The 20,445-nt window shown below is 44.7% G+C and overlaps 1 protein-coding gene across 1 annotated transcript in view; it reads left to right on the forward strand.

Annotated features, from left to right (window-relative positions):
• The window catches only part of FRAS1 (Fraser extracellular matrix complex subunit 1), a 320,933-nt gene that overhangs the window by 168,290 nt on the left and 132,198 nt on the right, over window positions 1–20,445 (forward strand). Inside the window, exons 13-18 of the mRNA XM_039540816.1 lie at window positions 1,458–1,601; window positions 2,063–2,197; window positions 14,275–14,418; window positions 17,342–17,482; window positions 17,869–18,009; window positions 18,989–19,162. Coding sequence (XP_039396750.1) covers window positions 1,458–1,601; window positions 2,063–2,197; window positions 14,275–14,418; window positions 17,342–17,482; window positions 17,869–18,009; window positions 18,989–19,162 — 879 coding nt within the window. The remainder of the gene's footprint in view (window positions 1–1,457; window positions 1,602–2,062; window positions 2,198–14,274; window positions 14,419–17,341; window positions 17,483–17,868; window positions 18,010–18,988; window positions 19,163–20,445) is intronic.

A 20,445-nucleotide genomic window follows, 5' to 3' on the forward strand; every position in this document is an offset into this window, starting at 1 on the left:
GATTTTCCAAAGAGCTCAGCTCCCGTTAAGGCACTTCAATGAGGCTAGCAGATTATAAAATATTCCCGGCACCCAGAAGCTCTCATTCGTATCAGTAGGAGCTGCTGAGTGCCGAGTGCTTTTGAAATTCTGCTGACTTCATTTAGGTGCCTGACTGTGTGCTGAGCTCTTTGGAAAATACGATCTCCTGAGATCATTGCATGGAGATATATAGAGCCATGCCTGCGTTCTGCATACTCACTGCTCCCCTTGAAATCTTCTTTCCACGGACCCGCCAGCTACTTCTCTCCATACTGCAATAGAGGCAATGAGTGTTTTGCAATGCAGTGTCCAGGCTGATGATCCTGTAAAACCTTCCAAAATTTTAACTCCTTTTAGCCCAGAGTTCTCCAAAATCTCCCACAGCGTTGTCCCCACCTTCCCACAAACTAAGGGCTTCCCTCACCCAGATGTTTTTGTGAGCCAGTGTAAATGACTGTTCTCTGATCAATGTGTTGGGGGGGGGGGGAAACCTACACTTCCCTACCCAGTTCGTAGTGTTGCTCTCTAAGCTGAGGTTTGCGTGTGGGACAGCAGTTGGTCCTACTTTCAGGGAACACTTTGGATTAGTGCAGAGAGCTTTGCTCCTGAATGGAGCCTAGGCTGGGTGCTACCTCTCTCAGCAGTAAGGTGATTGCCAAGCAGTGGAGACGCTGTTACACGTGCGTAGGGACTGGGCCGCCCATTCTGTTTTTATTTTTCATTGGGGCTTTTCCTGCTCCTCCTCCACCTGCTCACCTGTAGAACTTCATTAGGGGCTGAAACCATTACTCAGGCAAGGCCCACATCGATGTCAGTAGGGTTTGGGGCCTGAATGAAGACTGAGTAACAGCTCCAGGATCGGGCCCCTGTTGAAACTTGAACAGACAGTACTTCTGCTGGGGCAAAAATGATTCAGCAATAAAGAAAAAATATTGGGTCCCTCGGCCACCGCACAGAGGCCGGCCTTGTAGTTTGAGAAACACCTGCCGTAGGGAAATATCTTGTCATAACCCTGTCCCCTCCGCTGATCTTTCTGTGTCACTAAGCCTGCAACTCCTACTCCAGTCTGACTTGGCCAAACTCCCATCGACTTTGTTATGGGATCTGGCCTGCGGTGACGCAAGTTCCAATTGTTGTGGGCCATTAGTTCCCGATGGCCATTAAGAGTATCAATGAAAAGAGACAACATGGATTGTGAATGGACTGTTGTCCAGCCTGGTGTTAAACTTGAATTAAATGCAACGCTTACTTACCCAGTCCAATAAAATGCAGCATTTAACTGATCGCATGCAATTTATGAGAAAATGCCTTGAGCCATTGGTAGAGAGGCCGCACATTGAGTGTTGGTTTGACTATAGCGTATGCGTTATTTTCAGCCTTCTTGATACAAGGTGCGCAGTGCTGACAGCTTCTTTCTCTTTTGTTCTCCATGCTAGTGCAATGCCACTCAGACTGCTTGACGTGCTCTCGGTCCTTCGACCACTGTGACGTCTGCCGTGATGCAACCAAGTGGCTTCAGAATGGACGCTGTGTGGGGAGCTGCGATTCTGGATTCTATCGTGATGCTGGGGTTTGCTTAGGTATAGCCTGCGTTCCAATCTCAGATGACTGGATTTCCTTCAGGCTGGTGCTTTAGTCCTGGAGGGCTGCTTATTCACACTGCCTCCCAGTCATGGACTGTTATTGTATGAAAACTTTCCTCCTTGTAATCTCCTATTGATGTGGAAACACAACACCAAATCGGATATCAGTAAGGTTAGTCTTTCAGTCCTGGATTCAGGAAAGCACCAAAGCATCTCTTTACGTCCTGTTGATTTCAACTCATCTAAACTAGAGCTCGTTGGAAAATTTAGAATTTCAAAAAATTTCAGCAAAAAAAGGAAAAAAAAATTTCCAACCATCTTTAGTCTAAAATGCTTTTCCTGCATAGGGATGCGTCCCTGAATTTAGCCCACAGACTGACCATGTACAGATCGGTATCAGTGCACAATGACGTTTTCAGGTAAAACTGTCTCTTTTTCCCTCCATTTTATGCGGGCAGCCTGCATGGAGACATGCTCCACCTGCACCAATGGGTTTGAGTGCACCTCATGCCAGGGATCCCTGCTGATGAAGTACGGGCAGTGTGTGACATGGTGCGGGGACGGATTCTTCCAGGATCACCTCCACTGTGCAGGTAACTTACAAATAGGGCTGCCTGGTAAAACAGCCACATGTCTAAGCTACAGTGCATAGTCTGTATTTAGAGATCCATTGCCAACATGAGGACAAACGTTTTCAGTGCTGTAGCGCCACAAAATAACAGAATCACGTAGGGTTAGGATGATGGCAAATGGGAGAAGAATGCACTCTTTAACCATCTGTTTCTGAGACCCCTACTTCTCAACACTGTGACTGAATCAGTCCTATTTCGCTTCAGAAGTCTCTCCCAGGGAAATGTTATTGTCTCTTACTCCTGGAGGGTGAGAGAACTGCTATATTTTACATTGACCTAAAATCCATGGCCATTTACTGGAATCTAATTCTTTGGTGTATACTTTGTTTTCAGCACAGGCTAAACTACAGCTAATGAAATCAGCTCTCCCCAGGAGGCTGCAGTGGAGGTGTTTATTAGAGCGAATTAGAGAGCGACATGGGATATGGCAGGTAGCCAGAGTCACACACACACAAAAGTCCTTTCCTCTTTGGTGATATTTTCTTGCTCTTCACGCTTCTCCTTCCCAGAACATCTCTTGTGGTAGCTGTTCGCAGCAGGAATATTTCGGGAGTCTTACTCTGTTAATCACGAATTCCACAAAACAGGGGAAAGTGTCTCTAAAGGAATGTCTCTCTGTACGTTTCTAAAGGCTGCGATTCGGATAGGGATGGTGGGGCTTTCTGTTTGATTCCTTTGACATTTTCTTTCTTTGGCCAAACTGTGATTCAGCCCCTTTCATCCCGACAGATCTCTAAAGTCAGCACTTTTCCTTATGAAATTGGGCTTTTTAGAGGGGTTGTAATTCTTTCTGAGACCAGTTCGGCCAAGCACCTGAACACGTGGACTTCAAGCACCTGAGCAGTCCTAATGACTTCTGTGGAAATACCCATTTGCTTTAAAGTAAAGCACATGCTTAAGTGCTTTTGCTGAATTGAGATCCAAAGCAGGAGTTGGATCCTTGACCATTGCTTTTCTATAACTGTCTGGCCCAAAGGGTTTACGATGGATTTCCGGTTTTGAATGCTCCTGTCTAAATGCCCTTATCTTTGAGTAATAGGATTGGATCAAATCTAGATAAGATACCTCAACTAAAGATCTGGGCCCCATTGCTCTAGTTGCTGTACACACACACACAATGAAAAGGCAGTCCCAGCCTAAAAGAATTTGCAATCCAAGTACTAAGTAATCTTTGAGTTTGTGTTATTTTACCATTCCCTTTCTGCCTGCTCCTGGTGTTTTAATTGGCAATGGCCACGCACTGTAAAGGCAGTTGGAAAAGGCTAATGTTTCAATTTATTAACGGTTTGTAGTGAACTGGCTCTGCATTCCATCCGTGTTTGTACCCATGCATGCCTGGAGTGGAAAGTTGCTGGGAAAAATTTGTTCATGTTTCCTCCGGGGAATTAAACCAATTTGCTTTAGTTCTGCCTGGCTGCATTTTCTGCATAAAATAAAACTGGCAGAGAGAGCCTCAAATTTCAGACCCAGTCCATAATTAATTTCCATCCAACCTTTCTTTGTATCCTCTTTGTTTTTATATGCATGCAGTCAGGTTGTCCAAACTCTGCTTAAGCTGTTCAGCAAGCGGTATGTTTTATTAACGCCTGCGGTAAGTTTGTCAATAGAATCATATATAGGATTGATCAGATCCTCAATTGATGTAACTCGGTGCAGAGGATCTGACCCGAAAAAGGGAAAAGACCTGTGAGAACAGATTACCTAGTCCATCCTCCTGCCTTTGCAGGACTACTCTCTGCAGTATATGAACAAGCCACAAAGATTCAGTCTTGCTTCATCACTTTTTTTTTTTTTTTTAAAGATCTAGTCTAAAAAAGAACATTTGACTGAATTGGTTTGATGGGGTGGGGTTTCCCCCTCCCCCTGCTCTAATAATGAGGTTTGTTTTTCTGTAAAACAGAAAAGCCATTAAGGAACAAGGGAAATTGAAAATCAGTAAGGAGGCTTGTTCAGATAACTAACTGCATGATTAATATTCACGGGATCAGTGAGAAACAGAAGTAGAGCAGAATGACACATGGAATCTGCTGTGCTGAGATGAGACAGAAATGAATAAGAAAAAGGCTGAGAGAAGAAAAGTCAAGAGAGTGAAAGAAGAATGACCTCTGCCCTGAAAAGCAAGACAGATGAAGGACATGCAGCCTTCAATGCCCCCATTCTTTCTTTTCCCTGCAACTTAATTATGCACATTTTCAGGATTAATGCTCCCTGAAAAGTCTAGACAGAACTCAGGCATTGCTGCTTTGACCTATCCAAATGAGAATATTGAAATATGTAACCTGATTGTAACAGACAAAGCCCACACCATACCAAAGTGCTTGGATTTTTATTAATGACTCTCTAGACTCTTTATTAATGGTTCTTTAGACTATCTTACGTATAGAAGCTTATCTCTTGAGAACAGAGGTCTCAGTATTGCTAAATAGAATTACTACAGGTAGCTAGCACTACCTTGCAATGAACTGTTCAGGTTACAAGTCATTTAGATCTACAGTGCAGAATTGTTGAAAACATCTTGTATCTTTCAAAAGTCAGGCAACTATTTCTCAAATAATTCCATGTGTTCCTTTTATGACGCCGTTAGCGTTAATCTCTTGCAGTCGCAAAACGGTTTGTGATCTTCACACCTGCAATGATGCCAATGAGATTTCTGAGAAATCTTTTGAGAAAAGAAACTTTAAATGAATTTTTACTCTGAATTGTGACCAACTGAAAGGGAGTTAAATGGCTGAGTGCAGGAAGCACTATGCTTTAGTCTAAGAGCTTTAATGAAACTTGTCAGTTATGCCACATTTACTAGTGGTTCCGGGCAGACTCGTACTAATCTTGAATGCAGCAGAGCACAGATGCTTTTATAAAAGCATGCGTTTCTTTTCCTCAAGGAAGCCAGCGCTTTGCAAGAGTTCTTTTTCTCTTAAAAACATGGAGCATGGCTCAGCTCTGTTCTACACCAGTTTCACACTGCTGGAACTCCTAAACCTGGAGTAACAGAGAGGTGAATCAAACCCTTTAACTTGGCAGCATTGGAATGCCCCTAATTTAGCAGTGAGGTGAAACCAAAATTTGCAAAAGACCCACCCATCCATGAAGAATTAAGTGAACATGCGGGAGGGGCCCCCCTTTTCCCTCTTGAAATATAAAGAAACAAAACTGAGAATACTAGACTTTGGGAAGGCTCCTTGAAGCTTATAATATAGTCCTGAAAAATCAACAGGGAAAAGATTTTCACCACCCGTGTTGTCCTCTGTTACCCCAGTGAGCTCATTTATATATAATAATCAAATTATTGACGCCTGTCATGTTATAAGCCAATCAGTGGTCAGTGATGGTGCCCTAGTTATGGCCATTGCTATGTTGTAGAAGGAAGTTTAGTTTAGTGGCATAAGCAAGGGTTTGGAAGTCAGGAGATCTGAGTTCCATGATCAGCCCTCGACACAGGTTTGCTGTATGACTGTGAGCGAGGCTCGTGAGCCTACAGCGGCTAGTGGGTTTGAGTGCCTTGATTTTTGGGTATCAAGCTGAAGATACCTGAAAGGGGCCTGATTTTCTGAGTGTGGGTGCTTAGCGCTTCCTAAAAATCAGGCTCCTTTAACGTATCTCCAGTTGGACACCCAAAAATGGAGGTCCCTGAGCTCACTGGTGACTTTGAAAAGTTGGGTCATTTACATCTCAGTTTCCCCTCCTGTAAAATGGAGAAAGCATATTTCCCTGCTGCACCTCACGGTGATGTTATCAGCAAATCTTTCTGTGATGGGGGTTGTGGATTTCTTAGGACATCTCATTGGATTTGGGGGCTGCTTAAGGAACAGTGCTGATGTAGTATTGTCAGTTGGGATTTGGCCTTGGTTATGTCCAAACCAATGTCCACGTGTATAGTGTAGGATAGCTAGGGCCAGCTCCAGGCACCAGCCAAAGAGACAGGTGCTTGGGGCAGCCAATACCAAGGGGCGGCCTTCTGGCCACTATTGGGTGGCACGTCCGGGTCTTCGGCGGTGATTCGGTGGCAGGTCACTCAGTCCCTCTCGGAGCGAAGGACCCGCTGCTGAATTGCCACTGAAGAGTGGAGCGGTGCGATCGCACTGTCGCCCGTTGTTTTTTTTTTTTTTTGCCGCTTGGGGTGGCAGAAAACCTGGAGCCGGCCCTGAGGATAGCTTCTGTTCCAAGGAACATTAACATCTAGGGCCAAACTTTCAGCTGAGTTTTTAACCCACCCTACGTTTGTGCGCTTGCAAGTTAGCAGACACGGTTACCTGCATGCCGAGCTTATGGCTCGCTGTCACTTGGGCTGATGAAAATAGGTGCGTAGAAGCAGTAAGTACTATCCTGGGATGAGGCAAGCACTCCTAAAGTGGTTCAAAAGACCCTGGCGGTTTTACGGTGATGCTGAAAGCTCATTGGCTCAGTGGGAGCATCGGGGGAAGACGATGCCTTTGGGAGTGCCAGGTTGGGAGGATCCCAAAGCCAGGAGTCTACACAGCAATGAAACAGCCCCGCAGCTTGAGCCCTGCGAGCCCGAGTCAGCAGGTATGGGCCAGCCACAGGTTTCTCTTTGCTGTGTAGATATATCTATGGGGTCCTTACACCCTCTCCCTGCAGGGCCAGGCACACTGTGCGCCTTCATAACGATACATTTGTGTCACCACTTGTGACGATAAAGGACAAAAAGCCAAATTAGCAGGTCTGTATCCTGACAGCTTGGAGTCACTGAAAATGGCTTTGTTTGCATAATCCCTGCTTTCAAAATCAGCAATGTCTACAACCTTCCACTTCTTACCCCCAAACAAAATCTTCCCTTTCCCCACCCCCAGCCCTCTTTTCTCCCATAATTTTTTGCAGGGTGGGGTGAGAAGATGGGTGTTACAGTAGCTGGAGGGTGATTTGGTGGGCACTCAGAGAGAATCTGTGCACTTGACATTTGCTGGGTCTTTTTAGAGAACAAAGATATATGCTGTGGAAGACAAGTCAAAGGATAAGGGACCCTATACTATCAATGAAAAAATGGAACAGAGTTTGTCTCCTAGGTGGAACCAGCTCTCTGGACAACAAAATGTTTAAACTAAGCAGAGGAATAGGCCATTTAGAGTACAGAAAGCCCCTTTGGCTTCTGGCCCAACCCTGTAGGGTCCTCATGTGACGGGTTGGACCCCCTGTTCAGGATGCCACCTGATATACTGGGGTCCTCATGAGCCTGCCCATTCCACCAGCCTGGGCTTCCTCATCCTGTCATTGCTGTGTCCAGTCCTCAAGCCTTCTCCAGCACACACGCAGGTAAGGCCACGCCCTGCTGCAGACACAGACTGCAATTAGCTGTGTGTGGGAAGATTCAGCTCGGGGATTTACCCAGCACTCCCATAAACCCAGAATAATATTGTCTTGCACTGTATAGAGAGATCTGTACTGCGCAAGCTCATACAAATCGTCCCCTCCCTCAATCTGGAGGGAGATATGCACAGCCTTTCCCCCTCCTTCCCCAGATATGAATTGTACAAACTGGTTTATAGAAAACAAAGACAAGTTTATTAGCTACAAAAGACAGATTTTAAGTGATTATTAGGGATAGCAAACAGATCAAAGCAGATTACTGAGCAAATAAAACAAAATATGCAAGCTAGGCTTAATACATTACAGAAATTGGCTACAAATAGTCATTTCTGACCCTAATTGTTGTTTTATGCAGGTTGCAGAGTTTCTTGAAGGTAAACTGTGCTGCTTGCAGCTTCAGTCTCCAGCTATTCCTTTCACAGGTTGACCTTTCTCAGCATGGGTCCCAGTCCTTCTCCCCAGATCAGTCTTGGGTGTTTCCAGCAGTCATCCTGGGCAGGGATTCCGTGAAGAACCAGCAACCTTGATTAACTCACTCTCCAGCCTTTAATAGAATTTACATATGGTGGGAATCTTTTGTTTCCCAGTCTGACCCCTCTTAATGGAAAAACACTGAAAGCCCAAGATGGGGGTCTAGTACCAGGTGACACAATCACCTGACCCTGTAGTGTCAAAGCAGCAACCCAGGAAGCATCTCAGGAAGGCGGGAGATTAGTATCTTTAAAGTCTTATTGTTCTTCCTAATGGCCCATTCAGGCTGATTGCTTACTGTCTGGTAGGCGTTTCCCAGATGCAAATGCTTTTGCAATTGATACAGAGTTTATATTCCTAACTTCAGATACAGCAATGATACATGCATAAAAATAGGCTATTCATATTTGGTAAATCAAAACCTTTTGACTGATATCTCACAAGACCCATTTTGCACCCAATACATCTTAGTTATGCCCTATTCCTATCATAAGCATATTTCTATGACGAATATGGGCATGATGTGACACCTCACTTCTTCCTATTTGGTTCCATGACACATGTCCTCTCTCCCTTGGCCTCATGCATGCTCTACATTCCAGCCTGCCTTGCAAGCAGCACCACCAATCAGTTACCTCTAGAAAGAGCTGATCTGAGCAAAGCCAGGTGGTCCAGCAACCACATAGGTTCTATTGATGCACTTTCCTTTAGAGTTTACGTTAATGTAGACAAGCAGAACAAAGATATCATGGGGATATCAATAGCTGTTGCATTTTTAAAACAGCAACTCTCAGGGCATGTAGGCAAAGAGAAATTGCCCGATGCCTGTCACTGTGGGCATGAGAGCTGGAAGTTTATATCCGAGCACAAATTGGGCCATGTTTGATATTCATTGGGAGACCTGCAGCTGATACCCTATGCAGGTGCTGCTGCTTTGAATATGGAAGTGGGTGGGTTTTGCTGTCAGCCATGTTAGCAGAGCCTGAGTCCAGCACCAGCATGCCTGGTAGACCTGACAGCTGTAGCAGTGCATTTAAAGGAGGCCAAGCTAATCACTGTCTTTCCTGGCAAATACTTTGTTCAGTGGAGCCACCTGAGAAAGTTACTCATTTACCCTATCTGAGCAATTAGCTTCGCTGCCAGTGCTAACCTGGCTGAAATGAATTGAGAGGCTCAGCGGTTTGATTCAGAGAAGCCCCGGAGTGTTCGCTAGCTTATTGGATCTGTACTTTCGATTCTTTTTCTTTCCCTCCCTTCTTTCAGCCCCCACCAGGCTGCCCCTTGCCATCCTCATCCTCTTCAAGCTATTGGTCCCTGATCCTTCCTTTGTCCCTCCTCCAAGATCAGCTCTCTGGCTCGTATTGAGAGTCTGCAGAACTTCTCTTTCCTTCCCTGACTTCCAACGGCCTTGACCCCAAAAGGTTCCATGCTCGTGGCGCTATCCTGCCAAGTTCATTGCATCTTCTCAGTAGGTCTGGCAGCCTCTGCTGAGCTGTTTGTTATTGTCAGGTCTCTCTCTCAGGCTTCGCTAGATCAGAGATAACTCAGAAGTCATCGCACCCCTGAGAAAGATAAAATGTGAAGACAACATCTGCCTTAGTAGAGGCGTCCAGAGCTGCTGAGATCCTGCACTGGTTTTGCAGGATCATTGCCAAAGGCAGGGGAGGCAACTGGGAATCGGAGCAAGATGGAGAAGGGGGAATACTTAACCAAATGGATCTGACCTTCAAATAGTGCTGGTTTGCATCCACCTCTGGCCTGAGCAGAGATCTGCCTGGTTTCCAATGAAGTGTGCTGCATCCTGCCTGCCCTAACCTCACGCTGTCTAAAACATGCCCATCCTGTTCCAATACCTTCCTCTTTGTTGCCTGGGTTCAAAGTGAAGCTTGGCAATGACTGTAGTGGGTTTCGCTTTGCGGATAGGGGTTGGTGCAGTTGTCAGGTTCCCTTCCTACTTTGAACTCTGGGGTACAGATGTGGGGACCCACCTGAAAGACCCCCTAAGCTTATTTCTCCAGCTTAGGTTAAAAACTTCCCCAAGGCACAAATCCTTCCTTGTCCTTGGATGAATACTGCTGCCATCGCCAAGTGATTTCAACAAACATTCAGGGAGGGCCACTTGGAGCCCTACCTCCCCCCAAATTTCCCTTTAAGCCCCTACGTCCCCTTTCCTGGGGAGACTAGAAAATAATATCCTAACCAATTGGTTACAAAGTGAGCACAGATCAACCCCCCTGGGTCTTTAGGACACTGGAAATAATCAGGTTCTTAAAAGAAGTTTATTTAAAAAAAGATAAAAGAATCACCTCTGTAAAATCAGGATGGAAGATAACTTTACAGGGTAACACAGATTCAAAACACAGAGCATTTCCCCTCTAGGCAAAACTTTAAAGTTACAAAAGCAGGGATAAACCTCCCTGTTAGCACAGGGAAAATTCACAAGCTAAAACAAAAGATAACCTAGCACATTTCCTTCCTATTACTTACAATTTGTAATCTTAGAGACCTTTAGTTCAGGTATGGCTTTGGGAGATGTATTTTCCCTGCCCTGATTCCTTGCTGACCCGGAGAGAACAACAAAAGAGCACAAAACAAAAACATTCCCCCACAGATTTGAAAGTATCTTCTCCCCTCATTGGTCCATTAGTTCAGGAGCCAACCAGGTTACTTGAGCTTCTTAACCCTTTACAGGTAAAGGAGGGATTTTATGCTACCCATAGCTGTATGTTTATGACAGCTGTAAATGATGGTGAAAAATAGTCACTGATTCAGAGCAATCTTAATTGCCCTGACTGCTTTAAGGCAGGCAAATGCAGGGACATACATTAAGGAGCAGAGAACGGAGGCCATGCTTACAGGATGGGGAGCTTATTTTGGAAATTGGAGGGTGTTCAGAGAAGTATTACACGAAGGATTCAAGGTCTGGAAAACCTGCTTTAGGATCTTCTATCCTGCCATGGCTACTGCAGCCTCCTCTTCTCTGAGGTCTTCAACCCACAATTTGAGGACTTCAGTAACTCAAACATAGGTTAGGGGTTCGATACAGGAGTGGGTGGGTGAGATTCTGTGGCCTGCGTTGTGAAGGAGGTCGGACTAGATGATCCCTTCTGACCTTAAAGTCTATGAGTCTATGAGCTCCATCCATGTACCATATTGAAGAGAAGGTGGAGAGGGGACTCGATAACAATCTGTAAGAACCTACAAAGGAAGAACATACCTGATTTTAGGGAGCTCTTGAATGTAGCATAACAAAATCCAATGGCTGGAGGTTGAAGCTAGAAAAATTGAAATTGGAAATCAGATACAACTTTCTGTCAGTGCGGGAAATTAACCACTGGTTAATGTCGCCAAGGGAAGTGGTAAATGTATCATCATTTGCCATGTTTAAATTGAGCTTGGATGTCTGCTCTGATTTGATCACAAGTTTATGGGCTTGATAGTGTTCACATGTGAAATGGAATAATTGCCCTCTCCAGGGGAATGACTGGTGAAATGTTATGGCCTGTGCTTTGATCTCTTCTGGCTTAAAATGTGTGACTGAGACTGCCCATAATGCTCTGGAGAAATCAGGGAGGAGGAGGGAGGCAAGAAGAAACCGGAGAAGAGAAGATGAGGAAGAGAGCAGCAAATTGCAGGGGAACAGAAGGGGAAGAGAGAAAAGGATGGGAAGAAAAGCAACAGCTCGTAGGAAGGGATGATAGAGGAGGAAGGAGGGTCTAGTGAACAGAGCACTGGACTTGGACTCAGGAATGTTAGGTCCAATTCTTGTGTGACTGTGGGAAAGTCACTTAGTCTCTCTGGGCCTCAGTTCCCCATCTGCTCACTGGGGGTAATAGCACTGCCCTACCTCATGGGGGGGCAGTGTGAGGGTAAAATTCCTTAATGGTCAGGAGCTGTTCAGCTGCTATGGTGATATATATGCTCCAGCTCGTTAATAAAACAAAAACGACAGGGAAGAATGTGGTGTACTCCAGCAGATAAAAGAGGAATTAAAAAGCTTGGAACAGAGCGACGGGGTGTAGGGGGTTAAGTGGCCTCTTATTTCTGTGGAAATGAACGTGTTTAGAGTCCGTGGCAGCCGTCTACCCTGCTCTCTAACTGCAGTATCCTCTCCTTCGTTCTGTCCTCGCTTGCCCTGCAGAAGTTAGGCGTGTTCTGCTTTTACTGGAAACGAGCCCATTCTCATCTATTCTGGGGCAGATCCCTGCGAAGGATGGGTCTGTGCTTTTTTTTCTTCTCTCCTATCCCTACTTTAAATAAATGTGCATTAGACCAGGGGTTGGCAGCCTTTCAGAAGTGCTGTGCCGAGTCTTCATTTATTCACTCTAATTTAAGGTTTCGCGTGCTGGTAATAGATTTTAACGTTTTTAGAAGGTTTTTTTCTAGAAGTCTATAATATATAACTAAACTATTGTTGTATGTAAAGTAAATAAGGTTTTTAAAATGTTTAAGAAACTTCATTTAAAATTAAATTAAAATGCAGAGCCCCCCGGACCGGTGGCCAGGGCCTGGGCAGTGTGAGTGCCACTGAAAATCGGCTCGCTTGCCGCTTTTGGCACATGTGCCATAGATTGCCTACCCCTGCATTAGATAATGAAATTTAAGTTCCCCGGTGTGGGTCATTTATTCCCTTGTGAGTTGTTATTGTTGCCTCCTGATTTTTGCGTGTTATACAGTCTGGGTACCATAATTGCAGCTCCTTCTGTGTTAGAAATGGCTTTCGTATACCATTTGAATTTCTGAATGCAAGTGCTGCTGAGATGATGTGAACGTCACTGCAGAACCTCCCGTACAACCACACTGGAGGATTGCATCTTACTTTACAAATGGCAAATGCAGTTGTGTTTTCCTGAGGGGTGGGTTTCATGAATGTCTGCATGTTGAGCACATATGCCTCGAGGATTCTGTTTCACCCCACCTTCCATAGGGCGGGAATACAAGCATAGACATGGCTTGTGAAACTATAAAGTTGAGAAAATCTTTAGAACATATATGGGTATAATCAGGAAAAAAAATCTAATTCTGAAAGTGCTGTAATTTGCACAGGCTGTATGAGTACTGGCAGCACGATTTAACATGATGTAACAGCCACACAAATACCATGAAAGGCTAACCAGAGTGGGCTCAATTTTCCTCTCGATTAAACTCATAGGCTCAAAATGAGTTGGGTCTCACAGCTATGTGGGAGAGCAGAATTTAGCCCCATACAGTCATTCATTTCTCTGCAAAAAAAAAAAATGAGTGTGTTGAAAGGTTGCTCTAGTCCTGTGCAGGTACTAGTTAGTATCTTCTTCTGCTCCAGAGAGAACATATCCATTGCCTGAATGGTGTATGTATGTAATATACCGCAGGAATATCCAGACAATTACTGGATGCTGGCCTTGGTGCAGAGTTTGCCTGAAGATAAAGATATTAGCCTGCTCATTATAATTGGGGCATTTCCATTCTCTTCTTTTGGCCATATAATGGAAAAGATTCACAGTGCACAATGTACACTTTAATGGGAACCTGCCACAAGGAGACAGTTTCAACCTGTCCCTCTGAATTACTGGTTCCCAGCAAACTACGATTCCATGGCATAATTCCTTCCCTGTTCAGACAGAATCAGTCGCGGGGTGGAGTTCGGCAGCTCATAGCCCCCAATGCAGAGTTTTTGGAGGGAGTAAGTCATTTTGAGAAGGGTGGCCTCTTTTTTTTTTTTTTTTTGCAGGAGCAATTTGCTTAGGACCACCCCCCCCCCACCAAAAACACACACACAATCCCTTTGTAATCAGATCCTAATGGATGGACCTTTGCGCTCTCATGTCGTTCCATTGATGTGTCAGTGGGTCCTTGCAGGAGTCTGCCTGCAAAGATCTGGTAGTTTTGTTTACATATAATGCAGGGCAGATTGTTTCCACCTAGTACCATGAAGCCCAAATCCTGGTCCATGCTATACCAGTACATATATTTTACAATAATCAAAGTTGCTCCTCTAAGTGTCTGATTGTAGCTGCAGGCACTATTCTAATTTGCACTTAGCTATTTTGCAGATGCAAAATTGGGATGTAAATGGAGTTCCCCAAAAGCATGACTAGCCAAGATGAAAGTACCAAACTCAACACACCAGTGATTTTTAAAAGCACGAAAAGCCTATGTTATTTTAGGAGTGAAAGTGCAAATATGCAAATTGCTACAAAACTCATTTTTAAAAACTCAGTGGCAATGTGGTTGTTCATTAACTTGTTATATCTTTTTGCTTTCAGCTTGTCATGAGTCCTGCTCTGCGTGCTGGGGATCTGCTGAGAATAACTGCTTGGCCTGCAAGGACGGGTCTCACGTTTTAAATGCCGGGCTCTGTGTGACCAGCTGTGGTCACGGGTTTTATAGGAAGAATGGAATCTGCAATGGTAAATCCCTGTTTCTCTTTTCTCTGACATGAACTTTGCCCATGCGTGACAGAAGGGAATCAATATGTTGTGTAGCCAGCCAGCAAACAGGATTGCAGATATGTATCTGAGAGACCAGACACACCTATTCCATAAATATTTAGTGAGAAATGCTGCTACTTGTTTATAAGATTTCTGGCTCGTTTAAAATTATCAGATGCTGAAAGGTTTAAGGCTGTTTTGTTCACTGAGCAGCATGAAAGCAAAAATGAGACAAATCCTTCGGGCTTGACAAATCCACTTGACGGTGGAAAGAGAGATGACTTTTGTCAGCAGATTGCTTGAAGTTGTTCAGTAATCTACAGCTTGGTGGCTGAACAATGCCTGCGGCACAGGGGAATCTTTTGGAAGGACAGAAAGAGAAGGAAAGGGGGCAAAGAATATAAGTCTTTAGAGACTGGTAGAGCTGGTCATGAGATAATGAGAAAAAACGTACGAGTTTCCAGACTGGATCAGACCCAAGGTCCATCTAGTGCACTAACCTATCTCACTACCAGCTGCTTCAGAGGAGGTGAGACAAGCCCTTTAGTAGGCAGATGGGGGATAATCTGTCCTTCCTAAGAGTTTCTGATGTCCCATCTACCTGGCACAGGTGTGATTACGTGGCCATTGTTGCACTGTATAAATCCCGAAAGTAGGCGTGTTGCCTCAGCTAACCCAGTAACTCGCCAAAGTGAGATGAACTGGGGCAAACTCATGTATGTTAGGGTCTTGCTCTGCATCGATGTAGTTCATCATCATTCGCGTAGTGCAAAGCACCGTAGCGTCACATCACAGTGAACAGTACGATCACAACATGCAGGAGTCGTTGTCCAGCAATCTTCCGCCACGTTTTACAGTCTTCACACAGTCTTAAGCAGTGTACCCTACTGCCTCCCAGCCAGCCAGCCACATCGTCAAACCGCTCTCACTGCGGGTGTCCCCTTCCCCTGGCATTTGACACCAATCGCTGCAAACCTTGCTCTGGCAATCTTCCTCTGCTCATCCAACCCACATCCCCCAAACTCCAATTTTTCTTAGCTGATATCGTCCAGACTATCAGCTATCACTCCAGTTGTGCTGTAAATTCGGGTGATTACCTCCTTGTTAGTCATGTGTGAGGTATAACTAATGAGCAGCTGTTACCTGTAGCATTTCAATTTGAAGGCAGAAAGCTTCTTCAATGTCTGTTTTCTTAGCGTCCATATCTCACACACACCTAGGCAAAAGACTGCGGCCATTTCATTTTATGCTTCATGGTAATACCTTTGCTTCTCCAAATGTGGTTGAATGTTGCTAGAGCAGCAGTCATGAATCCAGTTCTATGTCTGGGGTGTCTAAGTGCTCAGCATCTACTAAGTGCTCAGTCAAATTACCCAGCTCTTTGGAGTGCTCAGCACACTCCAATGCCTCCGCAGATTTGGATAGGAATATCTTCGCCTTTTCAACAGACTTAGATGTCACCATTGTCTTTTGTCTTTTATATGATCTCTTTATATCTAATTTCTCTGCCTCCCTTGCTGCCCTTTCTAGAAATTTTTGCACCTCTTCTTGTGACCATCCAATCAGGACAATATCAATATGATTGGCGAAACACAGATAACTAATTGTTTGTCCACGTGTACACCCTTCTGTAGGTTTCCATCAGTGGCTCTTCTTGCAATTTCTTCAAGATAACCCTTGAAAAGGGCCAGGAATAGCATGCAGCCTTGCCTGACTCCTATCCTCAGGTCAAACCCCAACTGCTTTGCTCATACCCTGCAAACACCGAAGCCGTTGCGCTGACGTAGTGCTTTTGTATCAGCTGTAGTACGTTTTTGCCGACTGGATTGCAGGATTGCCCAAAGAGGCTTGTGCCATCTGCTTCTGCAAAATCCATGAGGACATGGACTGCCTTCCCACCATTTCCTAGCCATAGCTTGCATAGCACATGCAGATTGACTATTTGCTCCACCGTACCTCTCTTGCATCTAAACCCAGCTTGTTCTGCAGCTAGAAAATTCTCTCTTGGGCGTTCTCTTCAGGATGGTTCTCGGCATTATTTTGCTAGGGTGTATCGATAATGAGATTGTGCAATAATTTCCATAAACAGCCGGGTTTTTATGAACAGGAACCATCAGGGACTGTGTCCAAGTCATGGTCCATATTCCAGACGCCCAAATCACAAGCTTATGGGATGCCTGTATGAATGTGTCTCCATCACTTTTAATTGGTTCTGCTTATATGTTATCTCTGTAATTACACCTCTGCAGATGTCCTTAGTAATGCTTATGTGTTGTGAAGAAAATCCTCCGAATGCAAACTGATGTCTGCTGCATGCAGAGAATGTGAAAGAGAGCTGTGCTCTTTCCACCTTACATTCATCTCGATGGGGTGTTAACTCTCAAGTCTTTTTCTGATGGAAAACGAAAATTGTAGACATTGCTAAGAATTTATCTGGGCAGGGAGCAGATGGGACATAGGCCTATTTTTTTTCAAATCTACAGTTCCTGAGAAGAGGAGACCTTTAGGATTTTCAGCATCTCCAGAGGCCATGTCTCACTGATTCTTTACTGACAGTTTTCCACTGTTGTTGTAATATGAGTGCATCCACTGGTGATAGCAGTAGTGAGAGCACTAGTGCAGAGCAGCTGCTGCTGTTTCTACTATGGTGTCACTCTGAATTCCACTAGTTCTTTAGGGCAATTAGAGATCTGTTCTGTCTTCTTTCATATATACTACTAGGCATGCAGTGAAAGGCAAGAGGAAGGGTTTAATTTACTGTAACATTTGAAAGTGTCTCTGTAACAAGGAAGGAACTGGGCATGGCTATATTTTGCTGTATTGTATACATGCAACCAGACTGGGAACACCGCTGTTCCTTTCATAACAGTGCATTTCATTAATGGTCTGTCCTCTTTGACAGCTTGTGACCAGTCCTGTGAAACATGTTATTCAGACCAACCCAGATGTTTAACATGTGCTTCAGATAAGGTGTTACACATTGGGAAATGCATTTCAGAATGCCCTGGTGGGTATTACACAGACAGCACTCAGCGATGCAGAGGTAAGAGGCATTTCTGCTTGGCACTTGTTGCATGACCTTTCTGATGACCTTCAAGGCACATTCCGAAGTTCATCTTCTTTTGCGAGGGTACAGAATTGTTTGAGGATACAGGGGATTTGAGTTTTTACGTTGCTCAGTTAACTCGGGGTGCATTATTTTAAATGATCTCCTTTGCAAAGCATTTTGAGATCTACGAGTGAAAAGCACTGTGTAAGAGGGTATTATTTATTATCCTCCCTGTCATTACTTTAACACGTGACAGAATGCTGTGGATGTGTGTGGAGTGAGAGATGACTTGGTTGGCAGCATGGTACAGTAGCTGGCAGCATGGCCACAAGCAGATTAAGTATGCTATTCCAGTTATATGCTCTCTGTTTCTCCACCAGCTTGTCACGATTCTTGTGCCAGTTGTATTGGGCCATTGGCCACTCAGTGCACTTCCTGTTCCCTTTCTCTGGGATTGCGCCAGGGCCAGTGTCTGCCTGCCTGCGGAGAGGGCTTTTATCACGATCACAATGTCTGCAAAGGTAAACTACGTATTTTGAACCAGATCCTCAGTAAAGTGTAAATCAGTGAAATTCCATTAGTTTCAGTGGAGCTGTGCCGATTTAGATAGAGATTCTGCCCCATTACTGTATACTGAAGAGAGGTGAGGTGTGTGAAATTCCCCCTTTTTGCTTCATTTTCCCCATACAACAAACACACACACACATTATTATTATTATTTTTTTCCAGAGTTTGCTCCCTCTGGAGATTCACCCCTCCCCCCCATATTGTCACAATAGGCCAACATGACAATGTTTCCTATATTTTTCTGATGACAGTTACACGTGCATACGATTTCACATTAAAGTTCAGTGGATTTGCTAAGATATAAGGTAGTCTCCCCTGGGCTGCAAAGGAAAGTATGAACATTCAGGGGACACGGTTTACACGTCTCATAAACCCTTCAAAAGCACCATTTTCCCCATCTCTCCCCAGCTTCCTCAACAACACAATGTTGGTTTATGCAGCTGTACAGGTAAAAGGAAAATTGAGTTGCCTAAAACACTAAGCTGCAGTGTTCTCCCCTTTAGGATTTTGGGGGGAAATTTTTTTTTTATTGGGAAAAGATGTCAGATCTGTTATCACCATTAGTGGATAATAGTCTCCCAAAGGAGGCTGCGCACACCCCATTAGTTAACTCGTGTAAAATTATCTGGTGGGATTTTCAGATGCATTGGCCTAATTCTGCTTCTCCAGAAATGGGTGATAAAACTCCCATTCACTTCAATGGGAGTTGAATTTGGCTGGGGCTTGAGAGAAACCCACCCAATACTTGAAGAATCTACTGTAAGGAGCAGGCAACACTCCGAGGTGGCTGAAGAAGATGATTGATCTATTTTCCCCACTAGCTCTCATTTTTGTGACAGGATTCTATTGTTTGCATTCAGGTTATCTGGCTTCTGTCAGTTTAAGGACGCTGTCCCTTGATCCATGACCTCATATTCCATTGCTCTTGCATAGGTTGCCATCCATCTTGCCGTGCCTGTGTGGGGCCGGAGAACTCTCACTGCACCCAGTGCAGGAAGCCAGAGGAGGTATTGCAGCCTGGAAAGCTCCTCGAGGGAGCACCGTATGGCATTTGCCTTTCTCAGTGCAAAGCCCGATTTTACCCCGAGAACACCGGAGTGTGCAGAGGTGAGGAAATGATTCTTAAGTGTTTTCAGTGTACATGCCGGTATTCATTAGGTTTTAAATACAGTATTGGGAATGGCTGAGTGTGTGTGTGTGTGTGTGTGTGAGAAATACAGTATTGGGAATGGCTGAGAGAGAGAGAGAGTGTGTGTGTGTGTGAGAGAGAGAGAGATACTGGATGTGCTTGTGACATGTTACAAGCTACTGTCTGGCTTGTGGCACCAATAAGTTATTGGCCTGAAACATGTAGCGTTTCACAACCTAAATGTGCTCAGCTGATGTTTGTCCTGAATGCCGGTGTTTTTGAGAGAAAATATTTAAAAAATGTGTACGATTCTAGCAGGTCCAGTTCTGTTTTTCTGGCTCCTAGGGTAGGTCTGCACTGGTGTTCCCGCTCCATTGCACTCAATGGTAGGAGTTTCACCAGTGACTTCAACTGAAGCAGGAGCAAGCCCCAAGTGCGGAAATTGTTGCAGGGGGGTTGCAGAAAACGTTTAGTTGTCTTGCTTGTTCCTGAAGCCGTTTAACAGGAGTGCTGCTTTTTTAAAGAACGGTTTTAGCAAGTCTGCACCCAGTACCCCTTTCAGCATGGCTAGCTTAATGCATTCTGGGTATCCCGAAGGTCCTATCCCATAATGCCCAGCACTGTGACTGGGAACAGAGACTCGAATCAGAATTAGCGCAGGCACGACATCTCCAACCAAAGTCTGAAGTGAAATGGTACTTTTACAAGTGACAGCTCTGCAGAAAGAGTGCCAGGAGCCCCTACACAGAATCAGCATTCTCATAGGCTAGATACCCTCCAACTGTGCCACATATTCTGCTAATCTGAGTGCTTCCCCCACACACACTTTGTGTTTGCTGGCAATGACTGTAACATAAAACTCATCTAGTATATTAGTTTCCCAGAAATTTGCTGGAGGGTCATTTCTTGCCTTGGAGGTGCTTAACAGAGAAAAATGCATTGTTAACACAAGATCATTCTGCAAAACAATCAGCTATACAGGCTGTAACAGGTACAGTGCTCTGGTTCGCCTCTCAAGGGCGTCAGCGTCAGGTTTATATCCATCTCGCACCCCGCTGAACAGGCGCCAAACAAAAGGAATTTGCACTATATAGATTTAAGCGATTGAGAGGCCAGCAAGAGAAGAGAACATCTCTTGATTGTCCTAAGTGTTTTCTGTGCCAGCCTCGAAGACATAATTCAGTCACTCTTGACATTTTTCTTCAAGTAAAATTCCAGTCATTGTTTTCAGTGCAATTGCAGTTCTGTGCGTGGGGACAGA

This window comes from Mauremys reevesii, linkage group 5, assembly GCF_016161935.1.
Source record: "Mauremys reevesii isolate NIE-2019 linkage group 5, ASM1616193v1, whole genome shotgun sequence".
NCBI lineage: Eukaryota > Metazoa > Chordata > Testudines > Geoemydidae > Mauremys > Mauremys reevesii.